This window comes from Ictidomys tridecemlineatus, chromosome 4 (assembly GCF_052094955.1).
Source record: "Ictidomys tridecemlineatus isolate mIctTri1 chromosome 4, mIctTri1.hap1, whole genome shotgun sequence".
Lineage (NCBI taxonomy): Eukaryota > Metazoa > Chordata > Mammalia > Rodentia > Sciuridae > Ictidomys > Ictidomys tridecemlineatus.
This window is the reverse complement of record NC_135480.1, coordinates 64,324,683-64,351,713: the sequence shown is the minus strand read 5'-3', so window position 1 is coordinate 64,351,713 and position 27,031 is coordinate 64,324,683. Positions and strand designations below refer to the sequence as shown.

Here is a 27,031-nt window from a genome sequence, read left to right as displayed (position 1 = left end):
TTTTGTTGTCTCTGAGGAGCAAAGTTAGAAGTGGGGAAGGATAGAGCAGGACTCTACTATTTTTATTATAAACCCTAGAGAAAATTTTGACTTTTGAGCTATGTGCATTTACTCTTTTTAAAAAAAAAAATTAAATTTAGGAGATGGTTGCAAGAGGCAATAGCCAATAGCAAAGGTAATGAGAAAGAGAAAAGTGGATCCAAGAATATTTAGATAATTCAGTATAACGTGGTGATTGTTCAGTACAAGAGGTTGAGGAATCAGGGAGAGAAAAGAGACACAGATTGGTTAGCTGGGTTGGAAATGATTCTTTCTCAGTGAACACTTGGATGCCAAAGGTCCCTCTAGGCATCACATATAGCAGAAATGACTAACCCTTTTTGGGAGAATTGGAACTAGTTCACAGAGAATCAAGAGATTTGAGCTGAGTCTTCAGGGAGTATAGACATTCCCAGTTCCACAGGGGCTGAGCTCCAGGTGAGAAGGCATTATAATGGAAGTTATTCTTGGACAAGGGTGGTAAAGATCAATAGGAAATACAAAGGCACAAAAGCATGGGAGCATCATTTTGTGGGGGAAATAGTCAGTTGTCCCATGCAGTGTGGGTGTTTGGGAGGCAGTTTGGGAGAAAAAAAAAATAGTAGGAAACCAAGCAAGAAGAGAGGTTTGCAGCCAGAGTCCAAGAACCTATAATGCAGCCCAAGTGGTCCTCTCCCTTGAACTTACGGCAGTGTAACAGGCACAAAGCTTTTGGGAAACAATTTAGAAATTTACTTTAGAGGCCATTAAAAATGTTTCTAATCTCTATGTTAGTGAATCTATTCCTGGGAATTGTTCCTAAGGAGATGCAGTTTTTAAAGGATGGGTGAGCACTATCCACTAAAATATTTATTGTATCATTATTGAAAATAGTGAAAGATTGGAAAACAACCAAAATTTCCATCAGTGGAGAATATGTAAGTAAAGGATGGCACATTCACTCAATGAGCAGTAAATATGCAGACCAATATGCCTGTCAGAATTTGGGTGAGCTTCCCAGGAGTCCTTTTGGGCCTGGGGAAGGAAAGGTAGTCAAATGTAGACAAGAGAGAAAAAAGCAAGGTGGATGCTGGGTGAATCTCTATAAGGGGAGCTACCTTTTTTGAGCATTTCCTTTTGGTATCACTTAATTCTTTCTGCAGTCCAATACAGGTGGTACTAAAACCATATTCATTTTTCAAATAAGATCCTGAGAACTCAAAGAGATGGAGTAATCCACCCAAGAGCTTGTAGATTCAAAGTAGAGGAGCTGAGATTAACTCAAGTCAATGTGGTGGCAGGGCAGTGTTTTTTCCTTTGCAACATGATGCTAATCATCAATAAAGATCATGTTATCTAAGGGAAGTCCCTTTTACATGGCTACTGGCATTTTTGTTCAGTTTTGGGTAATAAGGGCAAGACTGCATGGACACTGGTGAATAGCAAAATGGAAAATACTAAAATACAATGCTGAGCAGTAAAAATAGAATGTGTGAGCATCACGAGTTCAAAGCCAGCCTCAGCAACAGTGAGGCACTAAGTGGGACCCTGTCTCTAAATAAAATACAAAATAGGGGATGAGGCTCATAGTTGAATGCCGCTGAGTTCAATCTCTAGTACCAAAATCATCATCATCATCATCATCATCATCATCATCATCAAAATAGAATGTGTAGTTGTACCAGAGATAAAAGCATCATCATCATCAAAATAGAATGTGTAGTTGTACCAGAGATAAAAGCAACCAAAAGCAATTATGTCCCAGAAAAGAGCAGAAATGAGCAAGGAGAAATGGGAACAGGTAGTGTGTGAGTGTTCTTTTTCCTCTTTCTTTTATTTTTAGGGTTTCCATTCTTATCACTGTATCATTTGCACAATAAAAACCAATTTATAATGAAAGAGGGAAAGGACGGAGAAAATGTGAACCTCTGGGGTGGCCCACAGCATGCCTGGAGTCCGTCTGTAGCTGTGGGTCTTCCAGAGTCATTCTGATGGCAGCACTGGTAAAGAAGCTGGCTTCTCCTGGACAGTGGAGGGAAGGAGAAAAATGCAGCATGTGACCCAGGCCAAGAGGTTTTGGTTCTCTGCAGTGTTGGTGTCATTGCCACATCTGACATGAATCTCTTGCCTGGCTGGGGAGGTACAGCTGGGATCCAGCACCATCTAGCCTGGGAGTGTTTTCATCTGTTGGTTCCCTGTCATTTTTCATATGTCATTAGCTTTCCTAGTGGGGGCTTTAGTTAACTGCACTGGAGGAAGGGCCTGCTTGAGATTCTCTCTAATTGAGAGACAGCGGCCAAGGTGACATCAGCCAGAAAAGCAAAATGCAACAGCAATGTCCATGCCTGGGTTTCTTTTGTTCATATTCATATTCATACCTCACTTGATTTCATTCTGTCCTTTAGGTCACCATTCCTTTCCAGATGCCACACATTTGCCCACATTGTTCTCTCAGTCTGGAGTGCCTTTTCTCCTGCTTCTTGAGAAAGCTAAACCCTGTTCATGCTTTAGTACCATTTCCTTGATGAACCTTTTCCCAATGTGCTTTTGGGGAATGAATCATTCCCTCCTCTGGCTCACAAAGCGCTTGACTTGTATTTTTCCTATGGCAATTGTAATTTTTTTTTTTGCAGTACATTATAGTTATTTATGTCCATGTCTGTTTCTCCTACTAACTAGTGAGCTTCTCAAGGTGGCCAAGAAACATGTTTTATTCAATTCTGATTCCCCACACAACATGGCCAAGTCTGGCATATGGTAGGTGCTCAATCAACATGTGGAATGACATTAAATTACAATGGCTGAGTTCTTCCTCTTTACATGTGATGGACTCTCTGGGAAAGCTATTGGGATTATAGGCAGATGACCAATTGGTTTTATATCCATTTCTTTCCTGTGCATTCTGAAAGAGGCAGGAAGAGGAAGAGAGTTAAAGTTATCTGTAGATCCATATTCCAGAGATTTCAGCCAGTGCTCTTTAGAGGGGGTGATAATATGATTAAAAACTAACATATACAAAGACTCTTATTCTGTCATACCCATTAACTCTGTCAAGTCTCACAAAGACACTATAGGATAGGAAGTAGGCTGGGTGGGCAATATTTACTTGTTCCAGTTTTACAGCTGAGGAAACTAAAGCTCAGAAAAATGAAATGATTTGCCCAAGATTATTATCAACTCAAGGTAGGGCTGGGATTCAATTTCATATCTCTGATCCACATCCCATTCTCCTGGCATTGTTGAGGTGACAATGGCGTAGGCAACCATTCTCCCTGATAAAGGTTTGCAAAGGGAAGGAAGGAACCCCGTGGTTTAACCTTGATAGCATATATTTGCATCCAGCCCCAGTTATTATCCATTTACCTGCTCCACTAGTGGTTTAATTTCTCAAGGTCAAAAAGCCATCCCTTTTCCTTTCTCTCTCTCTCAAACTCAGGTCTTTGGCAAGCCCCACACTTTTGCTGGGTCTTGGTTTTCATGTCTATAAATGAGGCTGAAGTTTAAATTGGGTCACATTTACGCCAGCGCCCAGCACAGATTCTGCCCACAATTTCCATCACCCTCCCAGTGGACAACTCCCAGCTCCAACACTAGAGGCCTCCAGGACTCCAGTAGACATAATGGAGTGTGGACCCTAAATGCTGAACCCTCTTCCCAGGCTGGCTGTGGAAACTGAACCTCCTCCAGACAGCAGGGCTGCTCCACTCACGCAGATCAAGTCCAGAGCCTCATTAGTCATGTCAGATGACATAGTTAACACTTGGGGCCAGCACAGCCAGTTCATCAAAAGCCCCTATGTGCCTGGCTCCATCACTGCAGCTGAGGAACTACTGTATGTAGAGCAGGCAGCACATCAGAGGAACAGTGCCAGAGTGCTTCCAAATTGGTTTTGATTAATTGCATAGACATGTCTTTAATTGATGCCAGGATAGCGGCCAGAGAACTTATGGGAAAGCAGGATGTTATGCTTTCGTTCCCTGATGTCCCATAAAGCAGTGAAAGATGAGGAACAGAATCACTGCTCGTTGGAAATTTATTGACCGTGCAGACCCAGAAAATACAAATAACTATCTGAATCGAAACCTAACCTCATTTTCCCAACTCATTGGAAACCATGCATGTTCCCTTCTGCCCTGCCTGCCCGCCTGCCTGCAAAGATGTGCAGTTGAGCAAAAGGTGTGATTTCTAAGAAATGAGCTAGACCTGAGACAGTGTCCTCAGCTTTCCCCAGGTCCTCTTAGAGAAGACCTGGAGATATCAGCCCCTTGAGAAGCTCCTCTTCCTCCAGCTCAACACCCTCCCATGAACTGATATCTGAAGCATTCATTCACACATTCATTCTTTCTTTTCTACCTCTTGTAGGTTTAAGACATATGTATTGAATATGTACTGTTCTGGTGCCAGAAGGAATATAGAATGGAGACAAGTACAGAGCCTTCCTTTGGGAAGTGGTTCTTTAAGAGAAGACAGATCCATGGATGAACTAATGCATTGCCAATGGTACCACATAAGAGATGAAGCATTGGAATTTGGCATCAAGAGGACTTGGGCTTGAATCTCAACTCTGATTTATATTACTAAGCTGCCTCAGGTAGTCTCTTTGATGGTCTGAGTTTTAACTACAGAATAGAATAACACTGCACATGGCAGTTGTGAGGCCAGTAAAAGCACAAGGCCTGGCAGTGATCAATAAATGTTGCCACGACTGAATAAGCACCATCAGGGAGGTTCTGATAGAGTGCTATGAGACATTTCTTATATTCCAGAAACAAATGGTTACTGATCACAGATCCTGTGCCAGGCTCTGTGCTATGCATTGGAAATTTACATAGGAGCTCAGTGCTGTCCTAAAGAGTAGCAATGATTTGGAATGGTAACAATGGCGGAGCATTACACTGTGCACACACAAGTCACTCAGGATTAATGGGGAGGCAGTGGTCACTTCTACCTGGGAAATCAAGATAGATTTGCCTGAAAAGGCAATACTTGAATTGAGTTCAGATGCCTGATAAGATTTTCATTTGCAGATAAAGGAGGAAGGGTGTTCCAGGCATACTGCTATTGTTTTCTTCTGCTATGGTCTAGATGTGGTTTGTCTCCCAAAGTTTCATCTGACTATTAGCTTGGTCCCTAGCATGGTGGTATTGAGAGGTAGTAAAAACTTTGGCTGCTTTGTGCCATGTATAACCTGATATTTTCATATTTTTAATTTGTTTATTATCTGTCTCTCCCACTAGAGTGACAGACAGGTTCATGAGAACCTGAGATCCTGGCTGTCTCTTCCTCCACTCTGTTAAAACATCTGGAGCATTGCCTGTAGGTGTTCCATACATGTCTGTTACATGACAAAATAAACAACTTGAGGCACAGGAGTACATGCTGCAGTCAAAAAATAACATAAGCATGGGGCCTGGCACACTACAAGCACTGGTTTTTTTTTCATGATATTAATAAGGCAAGAGGAATTGAGGTAGGTGGTAACAGAAAATGGGACCACTGAGCTGCACCCTGAAAGCAGAGAAGTATAACAATGTGATGGGATTGTTGGGAGGACCAGGAGGAACAGATCAGAAAACTTTGAAACCCTTTCTAATCTCGAGCTTCCAAGAATTTCTCCAGAACAGATCATCTCTTACCACCCTTCCTGGTCCCCTCACTCACACCCCTTCTTTCCACTCCACCCTGTCTGGAGGCTGTAAGACATCTGACACATCATTTCCTGCCAATGTAAATCACAGACTGATGTGTGATACTCGTTCTCAGTTTTTACCATCCCCCAGGTAGAGATGGCCCCATAGTCAGGGTGGAGGCCCCAAGCAAAGCCAGTCTTTCCACAGGGTGGCAAACAGAGGGGAACTGTTTACCCACCAGCACCTTCCTGGCTCTGCTCCCAGATAATTTTATGTCCTTTGGTCCTGAATCTGGGCCTTAGTTGGATGCACCTCAGTTCACTTGCTGGAGCACTGATGTGTGACTGTTTAACTGCTGCTGCTTCCTGTCCCAGCAATCCTGTGCTTCAGGGACCATGGGAAAGAGAGAAGAAAGAGAGCTTTATATGAGGTAAGTCTTGGCAGTAATAATAAAGGCCAAAGACTAACTTCCACTTACATAGTGCTTAACAATTTACATAGCCTTAGAGAACTCCTATTCATCCTTCAAGACCCTGCACAAATGTTTTCTCTTTTTACCAAACTTCAACTCTATCAGGTAGAGCGTTCCCTCTATACTTGGTAAAAATTCTGTTGTTGCCGTTATTGCCTTGCAGCACTCTTTATTTGTGTATCTGTCTGATTTCCTCCATTAAATCTTCAATTCCTTGGATGTAGATGTCTTCTCTCCAAGTAAAATATATTTCTTTATTTAAAAGCAATGTCAATGTTCATTATACATAATTTTCTAGTTATTAAAGTAATATTTATAGTCACAATAATAAAATTGTATAAAAGTATAATGAAATTTTAAATCCTCTATAATTTCATCACTCAGATAAAACCACTATTAACATTTTGGGTGTATCTTAAGCCTTTTTTAGCATATAAGAAGTAAAAATGAGACTATACAATGTATATGTTTTTTTTTAAAGAGAGAGTGAGAGAGAGAGAGAATTTTAATATTTATTTTTTAGTTATCAGTGGACACAACACCATAGTTTGTATGTGGTGCTGAGGATCGAACCCAGGCCGCACGCATGCCAGGTGAGTGTGCTACACTTGAGCCACATCCCCAGCCCAAATGTATATGTTTTTATAGTGTGATTTTATTACCTATTGTGAACATCTTCAAACAACATGGATGATTCTTTAAAAATATCACTTTAAATGGCTGCATTATTTTATTCAGTGTGTATACAATAATTAACCTAACAATTTCCCAATTGTGGGGCATTTTCTTTTTACTCTTTTACAAAAAAATGCTGCAATGAATAAACTGCATATGTATACATGTACATGTCTTTGTTGGCATCTCTTTTCCTAAGAAGTATTCCTAGAAATGTTTTTTCTAGGCCAACTGGCTTAAACTCTTTTAAGGTTCATGATGCTCACTGCCATATTGCTCTGTGAAAGAAAACCAATTTATAATTCCCCCATTGCAAGAGCATGCCCAGCTCTTAAAATAAAGTGTTGTCTGGTTTGCAGCCAATTTTCAAATAAAAGGTATAGAAATTCTTAAAGCAATGGAAGCACTATTCAAATAAATATACCCTTTTAGGTTGAAGTCTTGGGAGAAGGCAACTCTAACTTTGATATAAATGTTGCTAAGTTTAAGAAAATTATCCTCCTCAAAGGAGCTTGGAGATGTTTCTGGATAGTGGGGGAAATACCTGTTGGCCTCTACATCTTTCTAGAGGTTCTCAGGTTCAGGAGAACATGGCTTCCCCTGTTTGCTTTCTACTCCACCCTCTTCTGCTCCCAAAACAGCCTTACCTAGTAAACAGGAGAAACTTCTTTCAGAGTATCTGCTTAGCAAAATGCCAGTAAAATGGTCCATAAAGACGAATGATGGAGAGAAACCAAAGGTACCAATCTACCCTTAAGATACCTGGAAGTCTTCCTTGAGATTTTATGGACAAACAGACTGAACACAAAACCTGTTTACCCACTTGAAGTCTTATGGCTTTGGCAATTCAGACAATCTTTCTGAGTGGTGAACTGGGTCTCCACTGAATACTAAAGCTTAGAAGATGGAGCTTCATTTCCTGCCAAGTAAAGTAGCTAGAAATGAGATAAACTAGATTTTCATTTATATGAAATTTCCAGAATAAGCAAATCCACGAAACAAAAGTAGATTCGTGATTTCCAGGGACTGGAGTAGGAGAAATTGGGAGTGATTAGTAATGGTAAATGGGTATGGGTTTGTTTGTTATTTTGGAGAATGACCACAATGTTCTAAAATTAGTGTCGAAAGATACACAAAATTTTCTTTTATTGTGGTATTTGTGGTTAAACCCAGGGGCTCTCTACCACTGAGCTATACCTTCAGCCCTCATTATTCCTTTTTTGAGAGAGAGTCTTACTAAGTTCCTGAGGTTGCCCTTGAACTTGTGATCTTATATTACTATGCCTGGCTAGTTACATAAATTTTTAAATATATTCAAAACTATAGACTTACATTTTAAAAGGGTGAGTTTTACTGTATATTAGCTGTATTTCTATAAAAAGTAAGCAAAGAAACTGATACACAGATTTGCAAATATAAACAAACATTGGTTGTTAAAACATCTAATTGTGGGGTAAGTGGGTAAATGGTTAAAGTAAGTTAGAACTAAAATACTGAAACTCAAATTGCTTAGATGTTAGAAGAGGGTAGAGATCAGAAATAAATAATTCTAGGGGCTGGGGTTATAGTTCAGTGTTGAGCACTTGCCTAGCATGTATGAGGCACTGGGCTCAATTCTCAACCACTGCATATAAATAAATAAAATAAAGGTCCATCAACAACTAAAAAACTATTTAAAATAAATAAATAAATAATTCTAAAGCTCCTGAAATCTTTACAATGAACTAGAGATACTGGTTAACTTCATAGTGCTAAGTCAAGTATCTACATTAATCATGTTGGAACACCATAGAAAAAATAGAACTAGAATAACTTTCAAAACACTATTGAGAATAAAAGGGATTAAATAAAATAACCATATCAATAGAAGGCAGAATAAGAGAATAAGAGAAAACACATGGCAATTAGACAAAACAAAATGAGATGGAATATCCCCCAATATATCATAATAATAAGAAATATATAAACTTGCTTAAGAAAAAGCAAATATTCTTAGATTGGATTTTTTTAAAATATCAGTGGTACATTGATTACTAGAATACATTAAAAACAATGACTCATATTAAAAGAATGGGGAAAATATACTAAGCAAAATAATGAATATTAATCAACTTTATTAACCTAACTCATAAAACATTATTAATGATAGATGGAAAAAGAAAATTCATCAAGAAGATATGTCCTAGTAGAGTGTGGTCTGAAGACAGGTATGAAGACACAGATTGGTGTGAATATACTATGTATACAACCAGAAATGAAAAATTGTGCTCTATGTGTGTAATAATAAGAAGTGTAATGCATTCCACTGTCATATATATATATAAAGAACAGAAATACCAAAAAAAAAGCAGATGGGGAAAAAAGATCATTCTAATATCATATACTCAGATAATAATAAAAGTGAAGTACATTCATTTTCAAAGGTCACATTTACTATTCATGGATCCTTGCTAAATGACCATTAAAGAAATTATATCAATAAAAAATGTATAATAAAAAAAAAGAAGATATGTCCTAGAACCTCTATGTACCCACTGGCAACATTGCCTCCAAATATATAAAGCTAAAACTAACAGAATTACAAAAAAAAATAGTTAAGTCCATATGATGAGATTTTTTTTAAATATTAATTTTTTTCTTTAGTTTTAGGTGCACACAATATCTTTTTTTTATTGGTTATTCAAAACATTACAAAGATTGCAGAATCACATCGGTTACACATCCACATTTTTACATAATGCCATAATAGTAACTTGCACAAATATCTTTATTTTATTTTTATGTGGTGCTGAGGATCGAACCCAGTGCCTTGCACATGCCAGGTGAGCGTGCTACCACTTGAGCTACATCCCCAGCCCCTGATGAGAGATTTTTAACATACTTCCCTCTATAACTGCTAGGGTAAGCTGACAAAATATTAGTATTGAAAATTTGAACACTATTGACTATCAAGCTTCTAAGACTTTCCAAACTTAAGTTCCTAGATCCTGACAGTCCTTCTTCCCTTTGCCAAGGCGTGTGGAGGCTCCCTGTACAGTGCCATTATAAACTTTACCTCTGGATTCAGCCAGGGGAAATGTATTTCGATTTATCAGTTATGGTGAAATCACTTTTACTAGATTGAGCTCTGGTAGGAAGTTATGGGCTTATTTGAAAGGATGGTACAGAAAAAAATCCTGGGGAATGGATCTCCATACTGGTACATTATTCAGATATCATACAGTATCTACTTAATAGGAATCTTGGGAGAAAAAAATTGCAAAATCTGTGTTTCTCATGAATAATAAGTTTTGTGTATAGTTTACAGGCACTAAATTCTTAACTAATATTTCTACTTTGCTAGGATCACTGGGAAACTCGCAGCCAAAATTTGGTGACTTTATTCAACAAGTTATAAAAAATAATAATAATACTTAATATCTATTGAATGCTCCTCGCACTATTCCAAATGCTTTGCATGTATTTAACCTTCATCTCCTACCAATGAAATAGGACTATTATTATTCCCATTTTAAGATAAGAAAATTGAGATCCAGAAAGATTACATAATTGACTCAGGATATATAACTAGTGAAGTACAGAACCATAATTTGAATCCAGGCAGTCATCCTTAAGCACTATTGACGTTACCTCTTTGGATCCTACAATATGTACACCTGTGTTCCAATTATTAGAGCCTCTGGCTCTAATAATTCCCTATGCTTAGCTTTCACTTTTAGCCAAGATTTAGAAGTAGGAACTAGATTTATCTTCCTGCATGAAACAGCTTGAAATCTGGACAGAACATAAAATATAATGGTTTGAGCCAGCAACAGTGGTATATGCCTGTAGTCCCAGCTATTCAGGAGACCAAGAAAGGAGGATCACTTGATCTCATGAGTTTTGAAACAAGCCTAGACAACATAGTGAGCCCCTATCTCAAATATTAGTAAAAAATTATTATTTTTTATTAGTAGTAGTAAAAAATAATAATGATTTTTTTTTTTTTTTTTTTAGCGGTGCTGGGGATTGAACTCAAGGCCTCACACATGTTAGGAAAGTGGCTTTTTACCATTGAGCCACATCCCCAGCCCTAATAATAATGATTTTTTTAAAATATCTTTATTTTACTTTTACATGGTGCTGAGAATCGAACCCAGTGCCTCACGCATGCTAGGTGAGCGGGCTACCACTTGAGCCACATCCCCAGCCCTAATAATGATTTTTAAGACATTGAATATCATGGTCATCCCTTAGAACAAGGTAGAAATAAGGTTAGCTTTAAGATTCTCCCTGTTGACTTCCTGGGGAGGGTTTCTAGAAGCCATGATGTTGGGGGTAAACCCAGAATGAGCCTGCCTGATAGTTTATGTGAGTTGAATCTGGGGAAATCAATGTGGCTAGAGTTTATAGGGAAGAACACCATAGAGAAGAGAATTGCACAGAAAGAAAGCTATGTCTATCTGCTGAGGATCCCCCACAAGTCTTCAGCATGTATAGGAGTAAACTACCAAAGGCCAGGGAAAGAACTAGAAGGGCCCTTCTCAGAGATAACAATGATCCAATTCCTGATTCTAACACTCAGCATGACAAGATAAGAGTTCACAAGAAATCAAGTGGGTTTTGCCACAACAGGTTACTCTGGTTCCATCCAACAAAGCTCAAGAGTAGTAGCCAAAAACTATTTCCAAAAAGCAAAAGGGCCCCATTATGAGGAGAAAAATCAATCAACTGAAACTGAGGGAAATAGGTAGAACTGATAAATCAGGACATTGTCACGTTCCTCACAACTAAAACACTCAGGGTCACTCCAAGTGAACTGGGCTGCATGAAATAATCACACAGAGACAGAGATACCTTTTTCTTTGGGATCCTGTGATAGCTCCTCTGACCTTTAGGGTCTGCAGAAGGAGAAAAGAAAGCATGTGCTGAACACTTTTATTGAGGAGAAGTCATTTAAATGAAGCACGGGGTCAGGTTTCAGGGAGTTGAGTATAGCTTTGTGATGTCTGGTGTCAGCAGGTTGACTGACATCTAGGAAGGCCACACCCAAAGGCAGAGCAAAAGAAGGGGACACACAAAGGGAGTTTCCATGGAACATTCTATCCCAAACTCTGCAAAGGAGTAGTATTACAAGGGAATAGGTGAGTGTAATTCAATCCATGGGGCGACACACTTACATCTTAAGACATGCCATCAACTCCCCACAGACATTAAAATAGTTAAAAGTATTACATGTAATCAATAATCTAAAGACTGGACTTGTTAGTAGAGACACAGAACATATCAAAAAGACCCAAATCCTAGTAGCAACAGATACACTCAGTGTCCATATCTTGGTGTCTAAAAATTTTCAAATAATATATTTAGATATCACCTCTTGCCTTCCAGGACATGAAACTTAATCCTTCCCCTTCCCCTGAGTGTGGGCTGAATGTGGTGATTTGCTTCCAGAGATGAGAAGGGGAAAAGAATAGCTTCACAGAAAGAAAAAAAAGTGGCAAAAATTTCCTTAAAGTTTTTATTAGCAAACGGGGCGCAGAGTGGCACAGGTCTATAATCCCAGTGACTCGGAGGCTGAGGCAGGAAGTTTTTGAGTTCATAAGCCATCCTCAGCAACTTGGACCTAAGCAACTTAGTGAGACCCTGTCTCAAAAACAAAACATTAAAAGGGCTAGGGATGTGGTTCAGTGGTGAAGTGCCCCTAGGTTAAATCCCCTATACCAAAAAAAAAAAAGTTTTTATCATCCAGTAACTAAAGTTAATATCATCAATGTTTTGTGGCTATTATACTTTCTATTATGATAATAAGAAGGGTATTTCAGCACAAGGCAGTGAGTTCAAGAGAAAGGAGGAAACCTGTGAAACTCCACACCATGTACAACCACAAGAACGGGACCTGTTTCACGGCTGTGACCAAGGTTCTGACCAGAATAATTGTAAGGAGGAAAAGTTTATTTGAGGGCTCATGGTTTCAGAGGTCTTAGTCCATAGAAGGCTGGCTCCATTCCTTGGGGCTTGAGCTAAGGCTGAACATCATGGCGAGATAGTGTGGCAGAAGTAAGCAGCTTACATCAGGAAGCAGAGAAAAAGAGAGACTCCACTCTCTAGATACAAAATATATACCCCACAGTCATGCCCCTCAAAAAACTATTTTCTCCAGCCACACCCCATCTGCCTTCAGTTACCACTCAGTTAATCCCATCAAGGATTAATTCACTGATTGAGTTAAGACTCTCAAAATCCAACCATTTTTCTTCTGAATCTTCTTGCGTTGTCTCACTTGTGAGCTTTTGGGGAACACCTCACATCCAAACCATAATAGATCCTAATTGGAATAAGTTATACTCCATGTATTATGTATAATGTGTCAAAATATACTCTACTTTCATGTATCTAAAAAGAACAAGTAAAAAATATATATCCAAAAAAAAAAAAAAAAAGAAAGGGAGGAGGAAAAAGGTTACTTCAAAACATTCCAGATCATGAAAAACAAAGCCTGAGAAACTGTCAGATCAGAGGAAAATAAAGAGACATGACAATTCAATGGAAGGTGGTATATTCTCAATTGATTTGGGAACAGAAAAAGGACTTTAGTGGAAAAACTTTTGAAATGTGAATAATGTGTGGAGTTTGTTTTGTGTAACATAGTCAAAAAAATAGTAATGTACTTTTTTTAAAATATATTTTTTAGTTGTGGGTGGGCACAATACCTTTATTTTATTTTTATGTGGTATTGAGGATCGAACCCAGTGCTTCATATATGCTAGGTGAACACTCTACCACTGAGCCACAACCCCACCCCCTAATGTATGTATGTATGTGTATATATATATATATATATATATATATATATATATATATATATATATTTAATACCTAGGATTGAACCCAGGGGCACTTTATCACTGAACCACATCCCCAGCACTTTTTTTTTCTTTTTTTGAGACAGGGTCTAAGTTGCTTAGGGCCTTGCTAAATTGCTGAGGCTGGCCTCGAACTTGAGATCCTCCTGCCTCAGCTTCCTGAGCTGCTGAGGCTTGCACCACCACACCCAGCAGTATCTTACTTTTGAAATTGCACCACAGTACTATAAGATAAAACAGAGAGAACTGGAAATGGAAGAGAAATCACTTTGTGATTGTGTGTGTGTGCTGACGATTAAGCTCAGGAGGGCCTCCATGTGCTCTAACACTATATCTCCAGTTATATTACCTTTACAAATTTTCTGTAAATTTGAAATTATTCCAAAATTTAAAATATACTAAAAATCCAAATCAAACTTCCTTAGAGATGGAATCTACAATATTTGAAATGAAAAATATACAAGATGGAATAAAAATAGAGTAGACATTTCAGAATGAAAAATCAGTAAACTTGGAGACATAGCAAGAGAAATATACCAAAAAAGTATACAAAGACAAGACAAAATAAGAGCATCAGTTAGCTCTGGGACAACTTCAAGTGGTCCAAGGAGGTAACTGGAGTTCCTGAGAGGAGGGTGACAGAAAAAAATTGTGGAAATAATGGCCACAAATTTTCCTAATCTGATGAAAACTTTAGGCCTACAGATCCAAGAAGCTCAATGAAACTCAATCACAAAAAACAAGAAAACTATACCAGGACATATCATAATCAAGCTGCATAAATTCTTAAAAAGGGAAGGAGACAGTGTGTACAGAGAAAGATAAGCATTTTACAGACTTTTCATTAGAAACAATGCAAGCCAGGGGACAGTGGAACAATCTTTGTGGTACAGAAAAGAAAAAAAAAAAAGGCCTGTCAATTTATAATTTGATCAAAAACAAAGGTGAGAATGGGGAAAGCATAGTGTTTATCAAAAAGTGATGCTTGGACAACTGGCTCTCCACAAGCAGAAACAAATGAATATGGACACTTATCTCACATGATATACAAAAACAAATTCAAAATGGTTCAAAGACCAAAACTAAATAACTCTTAGACTTCATTAAAATTAAATTTGGGGGGGTCTCAAAGAATACTATCTACTAATCAAGGAAATCCACAGAGTAAAAGAAAACATTTGCAAATAATATATCTGTTAAAGGTCTCGAGAACACAGAACTCATACAACTCAACAACAAAAGACAAAAAAAATAAAATAAATAAAGGACAAAGGACTTGAATAGACATTTTCCCAAATCAGATATACACTTGTCAAACAAGCACTGGAAAAGATGTTCAATGCCATCACTAGGGAAATGTAAATCAAAATCACAATGAGATATCACAAGTGTTGAAAGAATATGGAGAAATTGGAACCCTCATGTCCTACATTGCTTTTGGGAATGTAAGATGGTACAGTGACTATGAAAAATGATCTGTGAGTTCCTCAATAAGATAAACATAGGAATACCCTATAATCCTTCCAATTCCATTCCTCCTAGGTATATCCAAGGGAACTGAAAACAGGTATGCAAACAAAAATGTGTACATATATGTTCATAGCAGCACTATTCACAATAGTCAATGGGTGAAAGAATAAACAAATGTGATATATTGATACAATGGAGTATTATTCACCTTCAACGGAGAATGAAGCATTAATATGTACTACAAAATGGATGAACCGCAAAAACATGATACCAAGTAAAAGAAGCCAGCTGCTAAAGGTCACATGTTGTATAATTCAATTTGTATGAAATTTCCAGAATAGCAAAACCATTTAGAAAGAAAGTTGACTGATAACTGTCAGAGGCTGGGGGTAAAAGGGAAGGGGAGTTACCATCTAATGGGTATGAGTTTTCCTGATGAAAATGCTCTGGAATTACATAGTAGTGATGGCTGAGCCACACTGTAAATATTCTAGATGCCAATGAAACACACTTTAACACGGTTAAAATGGTGAATTTTGTTATGGGAATTTTACCACAACAAAAAAGCAATTACTATAAAAGTCCCTTCTTTCATTCATCCATCAAACATTTATTCAGCAGTTCCAGGCAAGATTAATCCTAGATGCCAGGAATACAGAGAAGAATCAGATGTGATGGAGAGAAAACCCATCATGCAAACAATTAAGTTCAGTTAAATGTTACAGTTTTGGTTTTTGGTACTAGGGATTGAACTCAGGGGCACTCAAGCACTGAGCCACATCCCTAGCCCCTTTTTGTATTTTATTTAGAGACAAGGTCTTGTTGAGTTGCTTAGCACCTCACTAAGTTGCTGAGGCTGGCTTTGAACTATGATCTTCCTGCCTCAGCCTCCCCAGCCACTGGAATTACAGGCATGTACCATTTCACACAGACAAACATTACAATTTTTTAACATAAGAATATGCATTGTGTACTGGGGATGACTGCTTTACCAATGGGGTGACAGGGAAAATGTATGGTAAGGCTGAGACTTGAGTGTTGAGAGGGAGCCTGTCAGGTGGAGGGCAGCAGGAAGGCATTCCGAGGAGAGAATGAGGCTGAGCCAGCTCAAAATACTAGTGTCCAAATCTCTGGTTTTTAACAAACTCCAAATCAGATAGCACAAGTGAAACATAGAGGGTGGATTTCAGGACAGTATGGCGAAAGGTAGGTGATAGTAAGAAATGATAGAAGAATGACGCAGACCCACCCAGATGTAAGGGTGAAAGAAACATGTAATTCTGAGTGGGTCACTTGGTGGGTGGCACCCACATAACAAGTTGAGTACAAACAATGTTGTGCTCTTGAGACACACCACACTAGAATAGAATATATAATCCCTTTCCCTACTACCTCACTTCATCTTATGTATTCTACTACTTGTAATAGTTTTAATTATTTTCTTTCTTTTTCTTCTTCTTTTCCCTCTCTCCTCCTCTCCTTTTCACTGAAACCTTCTCTTTTCTTGGGCTCTCTTTGTTTTCCTGTTTGAAACATGTTACTATGGAAATGTCATGGCACACTATACTGGCATTACAAGTGAAGTGTAAAGAATTTTTAGAACATGTAGAAATACAAGATCAGGGTATAGGGATGTAAACCTTAATTATGTGATAGCATCATGACTTCAGACATCGTATCATAAATACAAACACACTTGGAAATCTGAGACAGCACAGAGGAGATAATCGAGAGTTTTATTAAGATTTATGGTCCCAGACTTTAAGAACATATGTGAGAAATATTAAAAACCCAAAACAAAACACATCACTTGGGAAGAACATCTGGAAAAAAAAGAATGACAGAATTCCAACATTTACTTAAGAATACACACCTCTGGAAGAAGGACCAGGGGACCTAGATACCCCAAGAAAATTTAGAAAAATCCTCTACCATGTTGCCATAAATATACTGTTTAAAAATTGTGTATAAATCAACTGTTGGTAAATCATTTGTTAAATGAAAGGTTGAACATGATTTTAATGCAAGATTTAACATGATTTATAAAGGAAATTATTACCAACGGTATAACAGAAAAAACTCACTGGATTGAGAAAGGCTTAAGGTCCTTCATTATTATGCTGGCTCTGCCACCAACTAGATGTGTGATTCAAGAAAAGTCACTCAACTTCCCTGAGCCAATTTCCTCATCCAATCGGGGTTATAATTCTGATTTTTCACTTATTAGCTTCTTCAAGCAAGATAACAGGGGTACTGAGCCACGGCCTAGTGTCCATTTTCTTCTGAGAGATGATATGCTAAGCCAAATCCTTGTGGATAGAGTTCAGGTCCCTTCTAGAAGAGTTAGGGGTGGCACAACCAGAAACCAGTTATCAGTGTGCTATTCATTTCACCTGTTCATACCACAGATTTCTCATTTCCACAAGTATGATAAGTACAATGATTCCAATTTTTTTGTTCCAAATTGTTTACAAAAGCTTGTTCCTTAGACAGTCCTCTGGGAAAGATCTGTGGTTGGAGCCCCTCTGTCCCTTCTTCCCCTAGCTCACAAAGGTGGGTAGTGTCTCAGGCAGGGGCTGTATCCTCTGTGCCTAATACAGGACCAGGCCTAATGAAGAAATTCAGTAAATTCTGTTTGCTGGATATTTCTGAAAGAGGAAACTAAGACACTGAGAAAGACTTGAATACCAGAGATAAACTTCTGGCTGATTGTTCATACATTTCTGAACTTTCCAATTTTTCTACAGTGAGCAAAAATACCAACAAACCACAGATGTTAAAGCTTCCTTTTCCTGGCCCCAGTCTCCTACAAGTAATGTCGTAGCCAGTCTCGTAACACTGCAAGTTTTCCTCAGTTTTCCAAAGTCTGGCATAGGACACAGGGCACACGCTTCTCTTTAAGAGAAACAGTCATTAATATGTCTTCTGGTTTGTTTTTCTTAAAAAGCAATTATAGTGTGCATTTGTCTTTGTGGACTAACACCTGCCATTCAGCCCTACTCAAAGACTCCTGCCAACGAGTTCCAGAAAAGGCCATTTCTAACAGTATTTAGGCACCACCTTGATTATTCTGCCATACAGGAAGTACAAAAATAACTTAAGAATTTGTCTTTTTAGGTAAAAGCAGATTTAGGCTTATTAACTAGCAGGAGACAGAAGGCAATAATTGCTCAGGCCTTTTGCAGATTGCTACAATCACGTAGAATAATTCAGGTGCTAGGAGGAAGAAAAAGAAGCAAAAGATACTATCTACAGAGCACTTATTACATGCTAGGTCTTGTGTCCTGTACCTCATATACTTTATTGATATATATTATTTAATATAAGCTTCACATTTAATAATCACTAACAAATATATGTATAATGTGTATAGTTTATTGTTTCGTTTGCAGTACGGAGAACAACTTGGGGTGCTCTATCACTGACCTACATCTCCAGCCCTTTTTACATTTTATTTTGAGATAGGGTCTCACTAAGTTGCTGAGCCTGGCCTCAAACTTATGATCCTCCTGCCTTAACTTCTGAGTGGCGAGGATTACAAGCCTATGCTACTGCATTTGGTTAATATACTATATTTGACTCATTTATCTTATTGCTTATCTGTCTCCCTCTCTTAAATGCATGCTCATGTGGAGAAATATATTTTGTCTTATTTATTGCTGTATTCTATGTCTGGAACGGTGTCAGATACATATAAACACTCAATAAATACTTGTTGAATGAAAAAATGAACAACTTTATGAGATAAATGGTATTATTTTACTGTCATGGATGAGTAAGCTAAGATACTTGGAAGCTGCAAATGAACTGCCCAATCACCCAGCTAGCTAAGGAACCAAAACTAAACCCCAAGTCTCACTCTTGTCCTTTGTATAAACGAGGGACTTACACGTTAAGATTTTGAAGAATTCATCTAGCTTGACAAATTTATAAACTATATGTCTATAAAACATGTATTTACCTTGTATACATATTTGAAGGCTTGAAACTTCACCAAGGAGATATATTTAACATTTTAATGATAATCATTTTTAAAAACAACAAGTGAGTGAGTACATGTTTTCCCACCAGAACAATTTCATCTATGGGTAGGCATTAGCAATATAATATCTCACTTTAAAATCCTACAATGTGATTATTATTCTTCAGACATAAATAAAAAGTACAATAATTTTGGATACCATCAAAATAACATTTGCAAACCTTAAGAGTTTTGTAAGTTACATTAAAGATGATTAATGATTTGCATGTAGCATTCTCAATGCTGAACATAAATATTCCAGTATATATATACCCTTGTTGCTTGAGTGTCCCTGTATGGGAGGAGGTAGACTTGGCACACTGAAAGCTATTCCTATACTAAAGAAATTATATGGAAGGCTCAGAATTCTTCAGAGAATCAGCTATAATAAAATCCATGTTAAGAATTCATTTTGTATGAGAGAATGTGAGAGTAAAATCCAAAAGAGGTTAATTTTACCCAGGAGAGAATTTCATATCCTTTTTCATTTGTCAGAATATACTTGATTCATAAGTGTTCTTTCACCTACCTAGGGCCACATAACAGGAAATTCCACTCATGGTATCTCCTAATAACAACTTTGGTTTTTTGCAGGCATTTTGGTCACTTCCCCTTCTCCTCCGGGGCAGGTCCTTTTCCCTTCTGTTACAAACCAACACAATATCATACAGCCTCCATGTTGACCCAGCCAATTAATTTGTTCATGGATCAACACTGCAGATGTAGCCTTACTCTCTATTGCCAACTTTTGATGCTTATTGATAATAAAAGTAACATTATTTGGAGAAATATTCTTTGGAAGTATAAAAAACAGAAAAAATTAAAAACACCCATAAAATTCAACCACCCAGAATTGGCAGATCCTTTCTAACCATTGGGGGAAAAAACATTTTGGGGTTCCTATGTACAGTTTGTATCACTCTTTTCACTAAACATTATAAACACTTTTGCTGTGCTGCTGAATACTCTTAGTAAACATTTATTATGTTGACTGCATACTAGGTCTATTGTATAGTCATGCTATAATTTATTTAACCAATTTTCTCCTGTTGGACTTTTAGATAAGTAAGCATAAATTTTGCTCACATTTTAGACTATTTCTTTAGGACAGATTCCCAGAAGTGGAATTAGAGGATCAGAGGATATAAACATTTTTAAAGTTCCTCCTAATAGATACTGCCAAATTGCTTTTCAGAAAGCTGTTGCCAATTTACAATTTCCAACATTGCCAGCATGTTTTTCTACCAATATAGATCCATGTAAAGGATAATAAAATTTAAGTGGAGCATACAGTCCTCCCATTATTAATGCAGTTGGAGAAGCATCATGACCACGGCACAAAGTCTTGGGGCAAAGGTCATATCTATTTCCAGGTTTGCAGTTAACAAGAAGTTAGTATGAACACATGGAACAGTGAAGAGTAAAGAGTCATATGATTAGATTTCAGACTGTCAAATGTAAGGCCTGTGTCTCTTTTGTTTATTGCTGTACCTCAGCACACAGGACAGTGCCTGGTACCTCAGCCACTCAACATTCATTGAGTGAATTAATACAGAATCTTCTTTCAGATAGCCTTTCAGCCAGTGGAGGGTTGATTTACTCCTAGTTCAAGGGAAAAATGATTGGCTGATCACTCTTTATAAAGTTCTGTTCAACCTTGAGATTATTGCAACTTTGGGAAATCAGCTTAAGTGAAGGTGATACAATAAAGATCTCTTTTGAGGAAAAACAAGTATACTCATCTAAAAGTACATACTCTGGCACCAGTTACAACAGTTACATGGTTAAAAATATATATATATATATATATACACACACACACACATATATACATACATATATACACACAAATATATATACACGTAAATATACATACATATACACACACCCATATATAGTATTTATTTTTATAAACTTGCAAAAAAAATTTGTGATTTGCCACCTCCATAGTACACACTTTAATAAGTGATAACATATTCAAATGCCATGGTGAAAGCATTTTCAGAATTACCTTTAGTTCATTCCATTATTGCCAATTGCAACTTGGCACCATTTCTAATATTGCCAAAATAGGTTTTGAGATATTACATGGGAATAACACAGGTGGTAGTTTGCAAAAAATCATTTTTAATCAAAAAGCACAAAATTCATTTTGTGAACTGGAATATGGTCAAGGTGAAATAGCCAATCATTCAGTTCTAGGTCATTCTCTTGGTCTCAAGATTCCACAATTTCTGTATAGTAAATCGTCAGACACTGACAGATCCACTTGGCCTTAACGATGTTATTGATGGAAAACAAGCTATCATCATACACACACACACACACACACACACACACACTAGATCAGGGGTAGGCAAACTATGGCCCATGGGCCAAGTCTGGTATACCACCTGTCTTTCCATGGTCTATAAGCTAAACAATTTTTTTTTCTAGTTGTCAATGGACCTTTCTTTTTTTTTTTAATTTATTGATACATGGTGCTGAGAATCAAACCTCACACATGCTAGGCAAGCACTCTGCCACTGAGCCACAACCCCAGCCCAACAATTTCTTTTTTACATGTTTAGATGGTTGGGGGAAAGGAATCAAGATTATATTTTGTAAAAACTATGTGAAATTCAAATCCTAGTATCCCTTTATAAAGTTTCATATGGAACATAGCCATGATCCTTTGTTTTCATATTAGCTTTGTCTGCTTTAGCACTAACATGTTGAGTAACTGCAACAGAGATGATAGAGCCCACAAAGCCTAGGATGCTTTCTTTATAGAAGTCTGCTGGCTCTTCAGTAGACCCAAGTGGGTCCTTGGAGGTACTGAAGCTCCCCACTAGATTGTTTCTGGATATTTATACTGGGTGATACAACTTGCACAGTATTTGTAAAGATCTGATAAGGCAGAGAACATAAATATAGAAGGATTGCCTCCGATAGGATGTAAAAGCCTGGTAAAATCTAGGAGGGCTGATCCCTGCAACAGTAGTTGAAGAATGCAGAATAAGTTAGTTCAGGAGCAAAGGGAGGCTCTCTAACAGATCCTGGTGAGATGTAATCCCAGGGAGCCTAGCAAGGCTTGCTGGTGATGATGTCTGCAAAGAGCAGGCAAAGTGAATCGTGTATGCAACGGAGTGACAGACAGTTCCCCAATAGTGATCCACTCCTTTAGTAGGTGTCCTTAAGTCATTTAGAATCCAGACTTATCTGGGCATCTCCCATATCAAGTGTGGACTTTGACAAAGAAATGGATCTGAAAGGAAGGCTCTGGAAAGTAGGTCCCAGGTATACATTCTCCCCAAAAGATAACATTTCCAAAAGGACTCAGAGCCAGGGGCAGAATTTAGAAGACTATAGAACCGTACTTGTGTTTTTCTCAAAGATTGGTGAAATTTTTTTTCTCTTTTTAAAATAATTTTTAATGGGGTAAATGGAGCAGGGCGGAGAGCGAGAGAATTAGATAAAATTAATGATGGGATGATCTGCCCCAGGAACAATCTATTCCTCTTGGACTTTAGCTTTGGCACAGAACATTCCATGTGGACTCTGAATCAAAATGGGAGTGAGAATATGGGTGGGTAGGGGAAGATCTACCTAAATGCCAAAAAGATTCACTGATTGTTTTAAGCTTGAGAATTATGGTTTTGAGAATTATTGTTTGCAGATTGCCAACTCTTCTCCTAATGTCCCACAGAGAGCCACGCTTGATCTGCAATTAGGTGAAACTTCTCCTGCCAGACAGAATACAGTGGCTGGGAGAATGGGATTTGGATGTTATAGCTCTGAATACTCATGATTCTCAGGGCCAGAGATAAGGAGATTGCTTCCTTGAGAAACTAGTTGCATCTGGGGAGTACAACCAACAGTGGCTAAGAGAGGCAAGGACCTCCTCCCATCCTCCTGGGTACCGATGCCCCTTATTAAAAAAAAACAAAATCCAGAACATATATTCCCCTCGTTGCCCTACCCACTTCTTGAGAGGTGGGTAGGGGTAGAGCAGACAATTTCTGCTCCAATGAAACATGGCTAAAGCAGAGAGCTCAAAGAGGGACCCAAAATTCAGAGAAATAAGAGTAAATTGAGTGAAAGGCCATAACAAAAGAGCAATTCAAGGATCAACACACCAAAGTGGCCAAAAGGTGCTCTTGGAGGTGTGGTCCAGAACCAGAAAACAAACTGGTGAAGAATAAATTGAGAGGGGTATATGCATGAGCCAAAGACAAGAGCCTTGAGTGTGATGCAGGGCTGGATTTGAGATTACAAGATCAGGAGCTCAAGAGACCTGGCCCACAAGTGCAGACCAGGGTAAATGTGGGTCAGCAATGGAGTACATTTGGCAAGTGGGTACATAAGGAGTTCTAAGAACTCCCGTGGATACTCCAGGGTGATCATGTGGAAGTCTTGGGTTTAGCGATTTGAGTACTATGTGAGACTAGATTGCTCTAGATGAGTTTTAGGACAGAAATTTTACTTCTCAAAAATCTGAAGCATGACATCATCACTGAATATTTTATGGGAAGCCTTGCAAAGGGACAATGGTTCAAGTAGTAGTTCAACTAATGACTATTTAGGACATCATCTAAGGATATAAGCTGTCCATTTCATGACAGACACTTGGAAAAATTTGAATTCACACTCCCAATTACCTTACTTCCAGGTGTTCTGTGTTCAAACCCTATCTGGGCCAACTTCGCTTCTGGTATCCTACACTCCTGCGTGGGTCTTGGTCCGGCATCATCACCAGGGAGCGGCATCGTTACCCCAGCCCTGCTTACAGGGAATGCAATAAAACCCAGAAATAAGTTCTTGCAGGACCTCTGTGTTATTATAGGTTGGAGTTAATGTCTTCAGGTGTTGTGGGATTCTAGCCTGAGCCCAGGAACATGTGATTGTGCAATTATTACAACAGGGCCTGAGCAGGATAAATAAATTCAGCAATAAAACTGCAACAATGAGTGGTGGGGATTTGCTCCTGAAGTCCAGTGTGCTTTGGGGAACCCAGGACTTTGTCTGAGGTAAGAAGACTTAATGGTCCTAAAACAAAATGTCTAGAAATTGCAAGTAGATGGAAATCTGCTAGGTTTAAGAGTTTTCTTATTATCTTTTCTTTGTAGCACAAGGTCTAGCTTTCAAAGTTTCTCCAAACTGACAGGTATTAGAGAGGAGTTTCTAACTTTTTGAAAGTGGTAGACAATGAAAGAACAGAACTAAAAGTTACCTGTGTGGAATGAATAAGTGTGGAACCTCTATTATTCCCCACTTTAGTTTAGTTCCTTACTTGTTAAAGAGGAGCTGTTGTGTCAAAATCCTTGGGTAACACCAACCAATGCTGTGAAATGCTATTACCCCCTGGCTTCTCCTGTTCCCTATCAGACATTCTGAGACGTTGCTAGTTTATGTGGTAATAGTTGGAAGCCCCTGGGGAAAAGTTCCAATCCATAAGTCCTAGCAGAGCAGCAAGAACACAGAAGACAGTTTGGACACAGAGAGACTACTTTTTGAGGTTCAATGGGAAAATCAGATAACCAAAGAAATGCATTATCATAAACCTACTTACAGACTCGGGGAAGTAATTTATAAACTGCCAGCAGGCATAGAATTGAGGACAGGGGAGAGAAAGCAAATTATCTCCCATTATTCATCTTCTGCAATACCACCACCTTCACCTTTAATCTTTGTTATTTTAGCCAAGTATCATCACTTTCTGCGGCCACTTTCAGGTTGCCAGCGTCGTGCTGTTTCACTGGCCTGGGAAGTGTTCCCTAATCTCATAGCCCTTTGTCTCACCCTTCCTCATGAATCCAGTTCAAGAACCAGCTCCTTTGTGAAGCCCAACTGCACCTGGTGATCTCATTTAAGAACTTTACATTATCTCTGCCCAGAAGTGTTCTAAAAACAGCAGGTGCTCAAAACACACCAAATAGACTGCAGACTCCCTTAATTTAGGGTCTGGAGAATCATCTGGTCTTTCTCCTCACATATCAGTCTTGGCCTGCATCCCCTAGTTTATATTTCCTAGGATCAGATCTTCCTCTTCCAGTGAGGGGAAACCCAAATAAATGGGGGCCAAAGTCCAAGACTAGAATGAAACAGATCCAGTTGTTCTGTGAAAGGGAGGTCCAAAAGAAGATCAGTATTGGTGGCCAACGCCCCTCCCCCCCAGTTCTGAGGGGCTCCTACCCAGTCATTTGGGCCTTTGACCCAGATTGTTCAACAGGTCCATAGGCCACTGCCTTCTGTACCATACCTTAGGCTCTGACTGCAAAGTAAATGAAACAGTAGGCCTTTTGGGGTCCTCCCAGAAGACATTTCTCCCTGTGCACAAAGATATGGATGATCCCCTGAGGCAGAACGTTGAGAACAAAAGAACAGGACAGCCACAACAAATTGACATATGGGCAATGAAGAGATCCAAACTTGTTAAGCAAGAGAAATATAAAGAAGCAAGCAACAGAAGTCAACACCCAAAGCACTTCAAAGTGGTGAAAAACAAGGGAGATGGCCACAGTCCAGCATAAAATAGGAAGGCCATGCCAGCAAGGAGGAGCAGTAGAGAAGACAGAAAACAGGAGCAGCAAATGAAGTTGCCCAACAGTGATGCAACTTCCTAGCTCAGGTTCAGCTACCCTCAGATTCTTTTCACCAGGGTGTGAAACAATCCTGGGCCACTTTGATGGGAAAGCTGGCAGAAGATGATGGCTGCAGAAGTTGGTTGTCAGGGTAATGGATTCTGGGACCCGACACAGACAGAGGCATTTCCCCACCAGCTTCCCCCTGCAGATGACTCCGTGTTTCAGAACTTGTTAACTTCTTCTTCACACATGAGCTGTTTTTCCTAGTGTCCTTTGACAGATGTGATCGCAAATCAAGTTTTCCATGTTTAGGCTCATCTTTCAAAATACCTGATATGACCTTGGCAGAAACCTTCCTCATGTTCAAGTTTTCTTTCAGAATGAGTCTAACGGTTTCTTTATCTAAATTTAACTCTTCAGCCATCATCCTCACGGTTAACTGCCTGTTTGAACAAACCAAGTCCTTGACCTTCTGGATATTTTCATCTGTCCTGTGGGTGACAGGCCGACCACTTCGTGCATCGTCTCGAACATCTTCCCGCCCTTCTTTAAATCGTTTGTGCCAGTCAAAAACTCGGGCCCTTGACATGACTTCGTCCCCATAGGCTTCTTTTAAAAGATGGTGGGTCTCACTTGCAGACTTGTTCAATTTCACGCAAAATTTTATACTAATCCTTTGTTCTAAATAGCGGTCACTCATTTTGGCAGTATACACAGGAAAGTTAACAGGCCACAATTATAAGGGGAAGACAGAGGGACCAATCTCTATAGGGCTATAGCCATAATCATGTCGCTATTCTTTCTCCCCTGGAAACCCCATCAGGAAAGAGTAATTGCTTTTCGGATTTTTCGCCCCTTAACGTCTGATCTGAAAAGCTAACGGGGCCAAAAAGGAGCTGCAAAGTCAAGAAAAATCAAATCCCCTGCAATCCACGTCTGCGTCCAAATCGTACACGCAGCTCTGCCTGGAGTTTACAAATTGGTCACCAAGATCGTCCCAATTCCGCGGCTCTACGACTTCTGCCACACACGTCTAAAGTGGTGGCAACTTGAACAAGCAAGGAGAGATGCAATGGTGATGTAACGTGCAAGCTCGCCCCAGATCTGCAGAAACCCGCACACGCGAAACCTACCGGAGGAACCTAGCGCCCGCCAGCTACAGAGTCCCGAGAGGCTGTCCCGCATGCGCAACTCGCTCCTTGAGGGTTAGGCTGTGCGCAGGCGCACTGCGGTAGCCTACGCCAGGCCCCGCCTCCTCCTTGCCGCACCCCGGCAAAGGCGCGCTTCCGTGCGCGTGCCCGGCTGCGGGGAAGTCGACGGAAAGGAGGGCGGGG

The 27,031-nt window shown here is 39.1% G+C and overlaps 1 protein-coding gene and 1 long non-coding RNA gene across 3 annotated transcripts; both read right to left on the bottom strand.

The window, feature by feature from the left end:
* Nucleotides 1-1,823: 1,823 nt before the first annotated feature.
* Nucleotides 1,824-27,023, bottom strand: LOC144377140 (uncharacterized). The gene is made up of 2 exons (XR_013437806.1): nt 26,831-27,023; nt 1,824-2,920 (listed from the first exon to the last, which is right to left on the bottom strand). It is a non-coding gene; the product is annotated as an uncharacterized LOC144377140 (long non-coding RNA).
* Gvqw3 (GVQW motif containing 3) lies at nt 3,814-26,875 on the bottom strand. Of its 2 annotated transcripts, XM_040284972.2 has the most exons (2): nt 25,926-26,833; nt 3,814-4,085 (listed from the first exon to the last, which is right to left on the bottom strand). In XM_040284972.2, exons 1-2 carry the CDS (start codon nt 26,395-26,397, stop codon nt 3,829-3,831), a joined length of 729 nt encoding a protein of 242 aa, XP_040140906.1. In that variant the 5' UTR covers nt 26,398-26,833; the 3' UTR covers nt 3,814-3,828. The 2 variants fall into 2 exon arrangements, with proteins under 2 accessions (XP_040140906.1, XP_040140905.1); XM_040284971.2 differs by lacking the exon at nt 3,814-4,085 and having other exon boundaries at nt 16,828-26,875.
* Nucleotides 27,024-27,031: the final 8 nt, after the last annotated feature.

Excerpts from the sequence above, each read along its gene's own strand:
- Gvqw3 (XM_040284972.2), bottom strand. The coding sequence starts at position 26,397 with ATGAGTGACCGCTATTTAGAACAAAGGATTAGTATAAAATTTTGCGTG. Across the intron at positions 4,086-25,925 it reads TGTGAAGAAGAAGTTAACAA|TTATTTGTATTTTCTGGGTC; the intron begins GTTCTGAAACAC and ends CGATTCAGATAG.